Source organism: Neovison vison, chromosome 7, assembly GCF_020171115.1.
Source record: "Neovison vison isolate M4711 chromosome 7, ASM_NN_V1, whole genome shotgun sequence".
Lineage (NCBI taxonomy): Eukaryota > Metazoa > Chordata > Mammalia > Carnivora > Mustelidae > Neogale > Neogale vison.
In genome coordinates, this window is record NC_058097.1 from 206,561,997 (window position 1) to 206,576,078 (window position 14,082).

At 56.4% G+C, this 14,082-nt stretch overlaps 1 protein-coding gene across 3 annotated transcripts in view; it reads left to right on the forward strand.

The window, feature by feature from the left end:
• Positions 1 to 14,082, forward strand: part of CPT1A (carnitine palmitoyltransferase 1A) — a 51,708-nt gene that overhangs the window by 23,303 nt on the left and 14,323 nt on the right. For all 3 annotated transcript variants that reach the window (XM_044260028.1, XM_044260030.1, XM_044260029.1), the window contains 8 exons: positions 1,135 to 1,236; positions 3,685 to 3,822; positions 4,195 to 4,272; positions 4,956 to 5,063; positions 5,815 to 5,902; positions 8,547 to 8,742; positions 10,250 to 10,438; positions 11,118 to 11,223. In XM_044260028.1, coding sequence (XP_044115963.1) covers positions 1,135 to 1,236; positions 3,685 to 3,822; positions 4,195 to 4,272; positions 4,956 to 5,063; positions 5,815 to 5,902; positions 8,547 to 8,742; positions 10,250 to 10,438; positions 11,118 to 11,223 — 1,005 coding nt within the window. The remainder of the gene's footprint in view (positions 1 to 1,134; positions 1,237 to 3,684; positions 3,823 to 4,194; positions 4,273 to 4,955; positions 5,064 to 5,814; positions 5,903 to 8,546; positions 8,743 to 10,249; positions 10,439 to 11,117; positions 11,224 to 14,082) is intronic.

The window sequence follows — 14,082 nt, forward strand, 5'->3', positions numbered from 1 at the left end:
CTCAGCACTGGCTCGTAGGCAGGTGGCTTATACTTTGAAAGGGGGATCCTCAGGGACTTCTCTCCCCTTCCACACGGGATTGGTTGACCTGAGAGCTGCGGGGGTGGGGGTTGAGTCACCGTGACTGCAGGCCGAGGAGTGTTTTCCTTCCATGGCGCTGGGGAGTTTTGAATGCGGCATATGGGAGCCTGCTGGGTTTGCCGTCCAGGTTCTCCATCGAAGGAGGGTGGTGCCCGCCCCCGCCGCAGCTTTTCTGGCTGGCCCCAAGGCGGGGCTTCCGTGGTGTCCCTCGCTGTTCTGCGAGCTCGCCTCAGGGTCCCTTGGTTGCCGTGTGCGTGGAGGCTTGTCCCACTGTCCCCCGGTGACCACTCCTCCTCCGGGCTGACCACCACTCCTGGGGGCTGCTTGTGAGAGGCACCCGCACGCCTGGGGCCCACACGTACCCGTGGGCTTCGCAGACTCCCCGTGCTCGTCCGGGTGTCAGACGGGTGGTTTCCCGAGAAGCAGAATCAGTCCCCAGGGGGGTCTGCGGGGGCTCCCAGACCCCTTCTACAGAAGGTGCTAACATGTTCCCTGGAGGGCATATTCCTGGCTGAGTCCCCACCGCCCCCTGCGAGCCCGGGGAATTTCCCGGAGGTCTGGTCAGCAAGAGACGACCCGTGGTTAGCTCCAAGGCTCCATCCTTCGGGGTGAAAGCAAGGGCCGAGAGTAGGCACATGTGCACTGTCCCCTAGGCGGGACGGGCCCCACGGCTACTGCTCCTGGGGTTGGCTTGAGGTGCAGCCTCCCAGCTCGGCCCCCACGCTGCCCCCTGGCCAGGACTTGGAGCTGGTCCTCAAACCCGGAGCCTCGCAGAGGTGTGGGGGGGATCTTGGCCCGAGTGCGGGAGCGCAGTCAGCCGGCAACCTCCGGGGGCCCACCCTGGCCAGGGCATCTCAAAGCCTCCGCCAGCCTTGGGGTGGTTTTGGGTGGGGTCACCTGGTTGTTGGCAAAGGCCTGTGAGGTACGGGGTGGAAAACGGACTGGAGAGGGAGATGCGAAGCACAAATAATTGGGAAAGAGTCAGCAGGTCGAGAACGGGCTCTACGTCTTTAACATGGTCTCTCGTTTTCAAAAGTGCTTTTTTTTTTTAAGAGTATGGTCAAGATCTTTTCGGGCCGAAAACCCATGTTGTACAGCTTCCAGACGTCGCTGCCACGCCTGCCGGTCCCAGCCGTCAAGGACACCGTGAGCAGGGTAGGTGTGGCCTCGAGCTCCCTGGGACGCCCCCTCCAAGTCACCAGGTGTCTGGGGTTTAGAGTTGCTGACCCGATGGCGGCCGGTTGTTAGGTCTCAGCAGTGGACTCGTCTGGCCGTTGTCAGAGATCTCTTCCTTTCTGACGTATCGGCACACATGAGCTGTTTTTTCTTTTTAAAAGCATCACATTTGAGGGGCACCTGGGTGGCTCAGTGGGTTAAAAGCATCACATTTGATAGTTCTGCACAATTTTTTTACACTGCTTCATTGTAATATAATTCACGTATCATACAGTTCCTGGAAGCATCCGATTCAACGGTCTTTGGTATGTCACGTGACTAGTTTTAAATTGCGGCGTGTACTTATATAACACGAATATGACCGTTTTAACCACTTTAAACGGTGCCATTGTGTGGCACTGAATTCAGTCTCATAGTGCCATCTCCACCACCGTCTAGTTCTAGAACTTTCCATCACCTGAACCCCACCCCCGTCAGCATCACGCCCCACTTCACCCCCCTCAGCCCCGGCACCCACAGCTCTCTGTCTCTGGGGGTTCGCCTCTCCTGGATGTTTCCAGTACGTGGAATCCTGCGACATGTGGCTCTTAGATTGTTTTGAGGCTGTGTCTCTGCCGTAGTGTCTGTCCGTGTATCTTGCCTTTTAACGACTGAGTGATCTCCGACTGGGCGGTCGGACCCACCGCATTCATGCAGTCACCTGTTGCTGGACACCGCAGTTGTTTCCAGTCTCTGGCTGTTGCGAATGCTTTTGTTCAAGACCTGCTTGCCGTTCTGGGGGTGTGAGCCTGGAACTGCGGCCCTGGGGTCTGACGGGGCCTGTGCTTCACGCGTGGGAGGACCCGCCAGGCTGAGCCCCACAGCACACACGTACCCACTGCAGCCGGCGAGGGCGGCCGTTTCTGCCTGTCCTGTGGCCCCATTTTAAAACCTAAGTGGGACATATCTTGGCTTTTGAAACCCAGCCTTGTTATTTCGTCCCTCTTGACCTTTTCAAGGTCCCTCTCATGTCTGCTCACCTGTGGCCCCAGAGGCCAGGAGCCCCATCCCGCGGGAGGGCGGCCAAGCCACCTGCCGCTCTGCCTGCCGGAGCCCAGCGCTCAGCTTGACGTGCTTCGGAATGTGATTTCCAGTCCCACTCCTGTGCGTCTCACTTTGAGTCAACTTGAAAACCTGAGCAGTTGCTCTGTTTCAGGAATGGCGGCTACTTTTAAACATTCAAGGAGGGGTCCTGGAGATCTCCCTGCCACCCCAAAGCTGTGTTCATGGCAGACAAAACTTGGCTGTGTATGCATTTCCTGATAAGCCGGTGGCCTTACTTTCTAGATTGCTTGTGTGCGTGGCAGCAGCTGTTGACGATGGTCTCAAAAGCCCACCGCCCTAGCTGTGACCTGCCACCTGGGCTCTCTGACTTCAGGGCAGGGCTGGTCAAAGTCAGAGGCCCCCCCCAGCCCTGTCCCTGAAGACCTGGCCTTGACCCGGGGCTTGGCCTTCCCTGTCTCTGGCTCCTCATTCCTGCTCTGGTGTCCCAGGCTCGCCCCGCACACCTTCCCAGCCCTGTCTTGAGTCACTGTCGAGTAGGTGGGACAGGGCTTTCATTAACGGCCAAATGATGGGTAAAGACGAGTGAGACGTCCTTGCTGGACGAGCCGTGATCTTGTCCCTCCCGTGATCTTGGTGATGCTTGTCTGGAGAGCTGGAAGGACAGTAAGGGACAAAGGAGTGTGTTTGTGTCTTTGTTGCTGATATAAAGCCGTCTGGTTAACTTAGTTTAAGGACCTGCAAAACCAGCTTGGTGGAGTTGTTCCTTTTTTTTTAGACTTTATTTTTAAGGGGAGCCTGGTTGGCTCCGTCTGTTAAACGAGTGACTCTCAGTTTTGGCTCAGGATCGTGAGATCAAGCCCTGTATCATGCTGCCCCCGAGCGTGGAGCCTGCTTGGGATTCTCTCTCCCTTTATGCAACCCTCCAATTACTCATCCTCTCTCTCTAAAATAAATAAATCAACCTTTAAAAAAAATTATTTTTAGGGGCGCCTGGGTGGCTCAGTCGTTAAGCGGCTGCCTTTGGCTCAGATCAGGATTCCAGGTCCTGGGATCGAGCCCCTGCATCAGGCTCCCTGCTCAGTGGGAAGCCTGCTTCTCCCTCTCCCACTCCCCCTGCTGTGTTCCCTTTCTTGCTGTCTCTCTCTGTGTCAAATAAATTTAAAAACATTTTTTTAAAATTATTTTTGATTAATCTCCTTTCCCAACGTGGGACTTGAACTCACGACCCTGAGATCGAGAGTTGTGTGTTCCTCCGACTGAGCCGGCCAGGCATCCCTACTTGGGGAAGATTTTTAAATCTTGTAAAGATGTTTACATTCTTCCTAAGACACAGATAAGGGGCCTGTGTTTGAACTTGGCGGGTGTGCTCTGTGTCAACCCTAGTATCTGGAGTCCGTGAAGCCTCTGATGAAGGATTCCGACTTCAAACGGATGACGGTTCTGGCAGAAGAATTTGCGGTCACCCTTGGGCCCAAACTGCAGTGGTACCTGAAGTTAAAATCCTGGTGGGCCACTAACTACGTAAGTGCACCTGCTCGCCGTCTGTTGATGTGTTCGCGCGCCAGTTTGTGCCACGAACCCGCCGGGCCTCCCCACGTGGGGCGGGCGGGAGGAGCCACTTGGTGGGCCGTAGGAGGTGGGGTGCAGGAGGAGGTGTTCCGTGTGACTAGAGGGAGCCAGAAGCCGGGGCTGGAGGCGGGCTGGTGCGCGTGCCGTTTAAATCAGGCGCCGGCTGCGGGGGTGTGCTGAGCTCGCACTTGGGCTTAGGCTCCCACGCGGGCCGTGGTGCGTGTCCCCCATACACACTCGCGCTTGCGAGCCGTCCTGCACCCCGGGGGCCCCGCCAGCCCATGGGGCTCCCGCTGAGCTCGCCGGTGCTCTGTCCCCCCGCAGGTGAGCGACTGGTGGGAGGAGTACATCTACCTGCGAGGACGGGGGCCGCTGATGGTGAACAGCAACTACTACGCCATGGTGAGTGCCCTGGGCGGGCGTCGCGGGCGTCCCCAAGGGCCCGCGGGCCACCCCGGAAGCTCCTGCCCCGGCTCCCGCTGACCCAGGCTTTCTGCCCGGGGCCCAGCCCCTGCCTGCCGTGCCTGAAAGCTGCCTGTGGCTGTCCCTTTGTATTGGCCCCGAGCCACTGCCGAGAGATTAGGGCCGCAGAAATACTCCCGAGGCCATCAGGGGTCCCTCCGCCTGTCATCACAGCTGGCCGCTGCGTTGTGATGCCGCGGTGACATGTGGGCTGTGTCTGCGCCACTCCACAGAGCGTGGCGACAGGTGGCCGTGGCTCCCCCAGCCCTGGGACGCCAGGAGGTTCTTGTCTTCCGCGGCATTGATGGCCTGGGAGGGCTCTTCCCGTTGTCTCGTTGGAAGCCTCATAGCTGGGGTTCTGGTAACCGGCATTTACTAGCTTTAATAACCGGGCAGCCTCGTTCTTTGTCTTTTTTCTTCCTATTCGTCACTTTTATTTGCTTGTAAAGCACAAAACTGTCCAAGTGTAGGAAATGCGGTTCCAATTTCTTTTCTGTCAGAGCGGGGGTGATCTCACACCGATGGAAACATTTTAGCAGTGCGGAAATGCCCTCGGGTGTATGTAAGTGACCGTGGCTTTGCCCACGGACGTCCTCTGTGCCGACACGGGTTTCCCTTCTCAGGACTTGCTGTACATCCTGCCGACCCAGATCCAGGCAGCGAGAGCGGGCAACGCCATCCACGCCATCCTGCTCTACAGACGACGGCTGGACCGGGAGGAGATCAAGCCGGTACGCAAACTCACTGCTCTAGAAACTTCTTTTTTTGACGGCTTTGTTGACCTCGTGCACATGCCCGAGGCCTCCTTCGATAGGTCCTGTCCTTTCTATATAACATACCCCTGACATTGTCTCCATGGTCCAGGGCGTGAACACATCCGTCACCCCCAAAAGTTCGCTTCTGCCTTCTGTCTCTGGGTCACTTGTACTGTTCAAAGCTTTATGCAAATGAAACCGTGCAGTATGCTCGCTCTCTCTCTCTGGTCTCGCTTCTTTCACTCTCCGTAATTACCATGAGATTTAATGCTCCTGGTGTGTTCTAAATTCCTGCTGTATGTCACCCCATGATCTCAGCCGGAAGAAGCTCTTGTTTACCTTTGGAAGAAAACAATTGAGCTGGTGAATTAGTCAAGGAGAACAAGACATTTCTTTCTTTAGGTAGCCCTTTGGTTGAAGTGTGGGTTTGGAAGAGGTCTGTGGTGTAAGCGTCAGGTGACAAATGATCCATTAGCAGGTGTGACCTCTAGGTAGGAGGGGTGCGGGGGGGGGGGCAGAGCCCCGCCTGCGCCCCAAGCCCCAGCCGTGCCCGGCGGGTCTTAGCGGTCAAGGTCGGCGGCCCAGCAAGTTGCTGCCCTCACAGTTTGGAAGAGACGCGTCCGGCACTGTGTGCTCGGAAGACAGATCAGTGTTTCCTTTGCTCCTTCCCCCTTCCTCCCACCGCCCCCCTCAAGGAATGTTTGTTTGAAATGCATTTTTGTTGTAGATTCTTCTATTGGGATCCACGGTTCCGCTCTGCTCTGCTCAGTGGGAGCGAATGTTTAACACATCGCGGATCCCAGGCGAGGAGACGGGTGAGTGGGGACCCTTGGGGAAGCTCGTTCGCTCCGCACTCGCCGCATACGGGGTCTTGGACAGGCAGCACTCTGGTTCACGCTGACCCCTCCTGAGAGTGAAGTTTGAGGCTCAGGAATGTTCCTTCTGTTGAATTTCCCCGGTGTTTCTTAGGCCCGGGCATGTGACTTATCTTCAGAATCCGTTTCTCTTTGGCCGAAGGCTGTCTCCTGGGGTGTTCCTCCCAGGTCTGGCCAGGAATATTCTTTTTTTCATCTGGCTTCCTCGGGAGTGTCGCTCTGGCCCACACTCACGGTTCTGGTGTAACACATGCTGGCCTGTGCTCAGGAGGCCGGGCCTGGCCTGGGGCAGCTGATCCCCACCCCCGGCCGTCGCCCGCCAGGAGGCCACGTAATCTGAGCCAGGATGCCCGGGAGAACGAGAGGGAGAGACATGTCACCGCCTGGGACTGGGCCAGCCCAGCCAGGGCTCAGGCTGAGCCACCTGTGAGCCTCCGGGTGGCCAACACCGGTCACTCACCAAGAGACAAACCAGACGCCGTCTGAGCCCTACGGTGGGCATTAAAATGAACCCACAGCTGCTTTTTATTTTTTTATTTGTTTTAACCCACTGCCACTTTCGAAGCTGATTGTATAGAGTCCCGAGCTGATTCGGCTTTTGGGGCTGTCATTACAGTGGGTACCTCTGGACTATGAGCCCCAGGTGGGAACTTGTCCCGTGGTGGTAGGTGTGGGGGTCCTCAGACACCGAAACCGGCCTCTGGCTGAGCTTCTGGAAGCGGATTCAGCTTTCCTCGGATCCGGGACCCAGAGGCTTTCTGAAAACTCACTCCAGCCTGCGTGTTTCTGGCTCGAAAGTCAACCTTTGTCTCTCTCAGTCTGGGGTCTAGTGATCCGTGGCCAGATTTTTGTGAAAAGCAAATGAGTTGGCAAAAAACAGCTCGGGGACAGTTGGGACCATAATAGCATGCTTAAAACTTTTTTTTTAAAAGTTTTTAAAAGTACTTATTTCTTTTAGAGAGAGAGAGAGAGTGGGGGACGAGCAGAAGGGGTGAGAATCTCAAGCAGACTTTTTTTTTTTTTAATTTAACTTTATTTGTTTGTCAGAGAGAGAAGGGAACCCAATGTGGGGCTCGATCCCAGGACCCTGGGATCATGACCTGAGCTGAAGGCAGACACTTAACCAACTGAGCCACCCAGGGACCCCAGTAATAGCGTTTTAAAAAATTATTTTAATAAAGTGCCATACAGTTGTTCCTTTTATGCATGGTTTCATGTTCCGTGGTCTCAGTTACCCACCACCAGCCACGGCGTGGGAGCTGGTGATTCCCCGTGACCTCAGCCTAACCCTGTGTCATACCCGTGCGACTTGTCTCCCGTCATTACGAGAAGAAGGGCCAGGACAGGTGTTTTAGGAGAGAGACCATGTCCACATAAGCTCTGTCAGCACAGGATGTAATCGCTCTGGGTTTGCTGTTGTTAACATTGTACTGCACCTTGTTTGTAAGTCAGACGTGATCACAGGTCCGTAGACTGGAGAAAACAGGTGTGCGGCTGGGGTTCCATGTGCTCCCCGGCTTCCGGCATCTGCAGGGTCTCAGAACACCTCCCCTCGGATCACGGGGTGCTTCTGTACTTTTCTCTGCCCAGGTCCGTGCCTCATCTGTTAGTTACTCCTAACTCCTTTTCTGTTTTTGTTGTTTCAAGTGTATTTTTGAGTTGTTGGCTCCTGAATATATTAGTTTTGGGGGCCGTTGTAACAAAACCTCGCAGCCTGCGGGGCTGAAAGACATTCGCTGTCCCCACATCCTGGCGGCTGAAGCCCGAGACGCAGGTGCAGACAGGGAGTCCCCATGGGGCCTCTCACCTCCCGTGTGGACGGCCGTCCTCTCCCTGTGTCCTCACGGGGTCATCCCCCCATGCCTCTCTGGGTCCTGATCATTTCCTACAAGTGCCCCAGTCATGTGGGATTAAGGTCCATCTTAATCACAATGTGTTAATAGAATTACCTCTTTAAAGGCCCTGTTTCCAAATACAGTCGCATCCGAGGGGGGGGCGGGGGGGTCCAAGCATGTGAGTGGGAGGGGCTCAGCCGGGCCCAGAACTCTAGGGGAGAAGAAGGCAAATGTGGACCCTAAGTGGCTACCCAGCTGTGTTCTCAGTAATTTCAACAGCCGGTTGGGTTTTCTGGGATTTATCGCGGCTGCAAGAGGCCTGTGTTCCCATCCCTGTATCTTTCCCTGATCAGAGAATCCCTGATTCTCCTTTCTTAGTTTACCGTGCGCTGGGCAGGACCTGGTGTAGCGTCCGAGTGGAAGTGATCCTAGTGTGCAGCTTCTTATATCTAACTTTGAATGAAGGCTCGAAGGGCGTGTTTGCCGTAGTTTTCTGTAGAAAGCCTTGAGCAGACCGAAGTCATTGGCTCGAGATCATACGGGCAGTGAGTGGCTGAGCAGAGCTGAGACGGGGTCAAATCTCTCAGCTTTGATCTGTACCGAACCGTCTATAGACTCTTGAGGAATGGACGGTCGAGGCCCACCGAGGGACATGGGGGGGCGGGGTTGGGGCCGCAGGACGGTCGGGGGGCCAGGGCCATGCTCAGCTCTCCCTAACCCCCGCCTCTGGGTTCCGCGCCCCGCCGCAGACACCATCCAGCACGTCCGGGACAGCAAGCACATCGTGGTGTTCCACAAAGGGCGCTACTTCAAGGTCTGGCTGTACCACGACGGCAGGCTGCTGAAGCCCCGGGAGATCGAGCAGCAGATGCAGCGCATTTTGGACGACCCCTCCGAGCCTCAGCCGGGGGAGGCCAAGCTGGCGGCCCTCACGGCTGGAGAAAGGTGTGTGGCTCCTCCGTGACATGGGTCTGGCCAGTGGACTTGGGACGGCCAGAGGGGCGCATGGGGGCGGGGCTGGAGCGTGGAGTCCGAGTCCTGCCCCTGCTGGCCAGCCGCCCATCCAGGTGCCCGGGGTGCCAGGGCTCAAGACAGACAGGAGTGAGGCTCTGCGGCAGGACTGCAGGCCTGTTGAGCTCAGGACACAGGCTCTGCCGCAGGGGTGTGGACCGCATGTTCCATGCTGGGAACGGCAGAGAGGGTCCCGTGGGCCTGCCTACACTGGGGCTTGACTACCCGTTTAAAAGGCCCACCCAAGGACCCCGAGCGGGTGTATGAGAATCTTCTGGTCCAGGGGCTCCTCGAGCAGTGAAGGCTGGAACGGGCAGCGTGAGCTGGAGGGGAGGCCCTGTCCCAGAAGCCCGGGGGTGTTAGGCCATCGCCGCGCCCTCACCAAGGCTGGAAGGAACCGCGGAGGGCAGTGTGTCCGGGGGACGAGCTCCCTCCCCGTGTGCTCACGAGCGTCAGGGGCCCAGGGGGCAGGTGGGCACAAATTGCGGCTGAGGAGTGGGCTTGCCTGGGACCCCCTGCCCCAAGGGGCTCCTTGGGTGGCCGGCCCTGAGGCTCCTCTTCCCATAGACGCTGAGCGTATATGCTGGCCCTGTCACCTTCTTGTCCCTTCACACAGCACTAGTGACCGTCCTTGCTGTCACTGTGGCCCTGGCAGACAGTGGTCCCGGCCGGGTGGGTGTGGGGACCTGGTGTTTGTTGGGGGTGTTGGTACCATAGGCTACCTTGGCGAGCACTCGGGGAGAGAAGAGGGCAGGAGACAGGCCAGATGATGTGATCTGGAACGGTGGGTGGGTGAAGGACCAGAGGAGGGCCTGCGTGACGGTCCTAGCAGCCATGGAAGGAGCCGTGGCTGGGGTGATTCTCAGGAAGTGGGTGTCGCGTCAGCTCCTTGTATCCCACGAAAGGTGGGATGAAAAGAATCCCATTCCTTGGACTCCCAGGGGTGCCGCTTCTCCCCGAGGTGGCCTGTGGCTGTTAGTAGCCTGGACTTGAGTAGGACAGCTTGGGATGGAAGTTCTTCTTTGTACAAAGTAGCCGTGATCACGTCTGTGTGCCTCAGTTTCCCCCTCTGAAAGATGGGAATGTAGTGCTGGTCAGTGAGCTCATACGTGGACAAGGGCTGGAGGGGAGCCGGGCAGGAGGGACGTGCTCACAGCACCTGCCACAGCGTCGTCAGGACGGTCGCGGGCGTGGGCGCGGGGAACCCTGTCTCGGTCGCTGAGCTCAGAGCCTGCATTCTCGTGGCCCATCCAGCGTCCAGTGAGTGGAGGTATGCGCCGGGCTGGAGGCCTGCCGGCCGATGGTGCTGTCCGCTGCGGACAGAGTCATACACGTGCGATTTCCCTTAAATTCCTACAAAACTGAAAACCGCTATTTTGAACACCGCGCGTAAGGAGATGTCCCCACGTTCCTGTAGGTTTGACTCCAAGCCTTGTTTCAGAGTACCCTGGGCCAAGTGTCGCCAGGCCTATTTTGGACGTGGGAAAAACAAACAGTCCCTCGATGCCGTGGAAAAGGCAGCGTTCTTCGTGACGCTCGACGAAAGCGAGCAGGGGTACAGGAAGGAAGACCCGGACGCGTCCATGGACAGCTACGCCAAGTCTCTCCTCCATGGCAAGTGCTCTGACAGGTAACGTGGCCGCCCCCAGCCTCGGGTGTCTCTGCCCTGAAGGAATGAGGCTCGCATAAGAACACAGCTTTGGTTCTCTTTTTGCACGGCACACCGGTGCACACACACACGCACACACACAGTGGAAGACTTTTTTCCCTCTCTGTTCCCGCTGACCTCTGACTGCTGGTGCTGGCGAGGGGTGTCTGCGGATGCCCGGAACCAGGCAGGAGAAGGCAGTGGGTGGGGCTGAGCTGGGTATGGGGTCTGGCCTGCTCCCCGAGCTCATGACTCCTGTAGCCTCCTTTTCCTTGTCTGCGGATCTGTCCTGCCTGCCTTGCAGGTGGGGGTGAGGTTAGTCCCCATGGGGTGGGGGGACGTGGGGGGGAGGGGGAGGGTGTGTGCAGGGACATGGCCTCCCCGCACTTACCTCATGGGTCCCTTCATGTTAGAATAACGTAATTGCATTCTGCTGGTCGGCAGCTCACGAGGGCTTATCTTTGTCTCTGATAACAGAGAAGCGACTGATCTAAGCTCTGTGTGCCCCTCCCAGCACTCGGCAGAGATTTAAGAGTGTGGGCCAGCCTTTCGGGGGCTGGGGGCAGAGGAGCCTAACCCGAATAAAAGGAGTGCGTGACTTACGTTTGCTTTCGGTCTTTTTGAAATAGTTAAGTCCCGTGAACCTTTCTTTCTCACATAGGTGGTTCGATAAGTCTTTCACGTTCATTGTCTTCAAGAACGGGAAGATGGGCATGAACGCGGAGCACTCCTGGGCCGACGCGCCCATTGTCGCGCACCTGTGGGAGGTGAGTGAGCATAGCTGTCGCGCACCTGTGGGGGGCGAGTGCAGCTGTGACGCAGCTGTGGGGGGCGAGCGAGTACAGCTGTCGCGCACCTGTGGGGGGCGAGTGCAGCTGTGTGCGGCTGGGGCATGAGCGTGGCGCTTACTGTTGCCAGTTCCGACCCCAGACGACGTTTCATCGTGCGGTGCCCGTCTGCTTACAGAAGGCTTCGTAACACACACTGGCACTTCGTGTAACATGAATTAGCTAAACCAAAGGCCTTCGTGTCTTCATTTCCTACAACTAAGTTTCCTTAAATAGGAGACATTTAATGCCGTCTCTGGTGGAACCAAAGTGGCGGAATGGTGGCTGGCTCTCGTGCAGGGACTCCAGGCAGAGCTAAAGCAAAACCATCCCTTCTTTGCTGTGTTCTCGAGACTCTTTCCATGTGCCAGGTATTAGGCTGACTAGAAGCAAGTGCATTAAATCCTGGTTGATAAAAACTCAGCTGCATCATTTAATTCTTAAAATTACCAAGTTGTTTAAAAACTGCCAAACCCCTGCCACCTGGTCCCTCTGCCCAGCTTGTTAAAATGTGGCGTTGGATAGGCCTTGCCACTGCTTTAAACTTAAAAAAATTCATTTCTCCCTGAAGCGCTGGAACCTTTTTGCGTTTGGCACGAACCACTGAAGAAGGTTTTGCTTTCTTAACTTACCCTCCTGGGTTCTTGTTTGGAGAAATTTCTGAACTCCGGGATTGTCAACAGTGGACCTCATCCAGAAATTTCTGTATGATCCTGGTTTGATGAAGCTCAAGGTAGTTTTTTGTTAAGCAACAAGGCCCTCTGAAGTCACCCTGAAAGCCCAGCCTGTGCTTTGCAGTCCGCTGCCCTGGCAGGTGGAGCTGGACGACGGGACAGCGGGTCGAGGACCCCACCGTCCTTCCCGGGCCGTGGCGCTCACTCGGGGACCGGACGTGATGAAATCGTCATGAACTTGTGAAGATATCTGAATGCATGACCGCATTCTTTTCTTTACTTTTTATAATTCCTCTGAAGGCTTTGAATCTCAATCTTTATTTTTAAAATATTTTGAATCTCAATCTTTATTTTTAAAATATTTTATCTGTCCATGTTTTCCCCAGAGTCACAAATCCTAGGCCATGTCGTGCTGTCTCTTGCAAGGCCTATGCACGCGCTCCCTCCTCTGCCCAGAGCACTCTTCCCCTGGCCCCTGGCCCCGTCAGGCCTCAGCTTCACCGCACTCCCCCCAGGCCCCTCTGCCTTCTCCTGGGCCTGGGTTAGGAGCCCTGGATGCCCCCTCCAAGACTTCTCCTGACCGTCTTACCCCTGGCTGGGGTCTGGGCAAAACCTAACCTGCTCTTCCTTCAGCCAAGTGAGGTTCTCTGTGTGGGAAAGAAACAGTTACTGAACAGTCTCTCAGATAGCGGTCTGGTCCCAAGACTCGAACATACGATAAAAGCAGTCAAGTCTCAGAAGGGTCTTTGCCGCTGCCCGTCTGCTGATGCCAACAAATCTTAGCGATCCTTTCAACTGAAACTGCACGAAGACTCAGCCATCTTCGGCCCCTGGACGGAGCAGCCGGACTCCAGAGGGGTCCGTCAACACAGCGGACTGTCCAGACCTGCGGCACCTGTTCCAAGGACGCCCCGAGTAGGGACCGCGTGACAGCTGGTCCGTGAAGGAGACCGCACTCGAGCCGCGGGCAGTCTGGACGGCACAGGGTGACTTAGCCAGGTGGAGAAACCTGCGTGTCGACAAGGCCATCTTCTATTTTAAGTGCTCTTGGAGGAGAGAAGGGTAAAGACATTGCGTGGACAGCCCAAGGCGGTCATTCAGGTTCCTGCCAGCAGACGGAACGGCCTGGGGCTCCAGGGGCCAGATGTGGGCCCCAGGAGCTCCCCGCAGGGATGGGAACCGATGCACTCTCTTGTCCCGGAGGCCCGGGAGCCGGTCTGCCCGTGGCGAGGCGGTCAGGAGCAGATCTGGTCAGAGCTGGACCCTGCTTGCCGCCCACCTATTTCTAAAGCTTCCATGTGTTGGCCTCTCTGGGGTCTCTGATGTGGAGCGGCTCAGGTACAAGTAGGCTGGCCCCTTCACTTGCTCAGATCTGCGTGGACGCCGACCACACGCGCACACGTGGCCGCCTCCACACACCGCCCCCGTGCTGGAGCCCCGACCCCTCACACCCGGCAGCGCCCCCAGCCAGACTTGGGGTGGGGGTTTGGGGGTGTGTGTGTGTGTGTGTGTGTGTGTGTTTGCGTTTGCCTCCCCCACTAGGATGTAAGCTCCCCAAGTGCAGGGATTCTTTTTTTTAGAAAATCTTTTTATTATTATTTATGGAGACAAAATTGACCTACCATAAAATTCATCTTCTTTTTTTTTTTGGTTAAGATTTTATTTATTTATTTGAGAGAGAGACAGTGAGAGAGAGCATGAGTGAGGAGAAGGTCAGAGGGAGAAGCAGACTCCCCAAGGAGCCAGGAGCCTGATGCGGGACTCGATCCCGGGACTCCGGGATCATGACCTGAGCTGAAGGCAGTCGTCTAACCAACTGAGCCTCCCAGGCGTCCCAAAATTCATCTTCTTAAAGTACATAATTCGCTGGGTTTGGGGTATTTACAAGGTGGTCATACCACCAACACCGGCATCTACTTTTTTTTTTTTTTTTTTTTTATTTGACAGACAGCGATCACAAGCAGGCAGAGAGGCAGGAAGAGAGAGAGGAGGGAAGCAGGCTCCCTACTGAGCAGAGAGCCTGATGTGGGGCTCGATCCCAGGACCCTGGGATCATGACCTGAGCTGAAGGCAGAGGCTTAACCCACTGAGCCACCCAGGCGCCCCCCGGCATCTACTTTTAAGA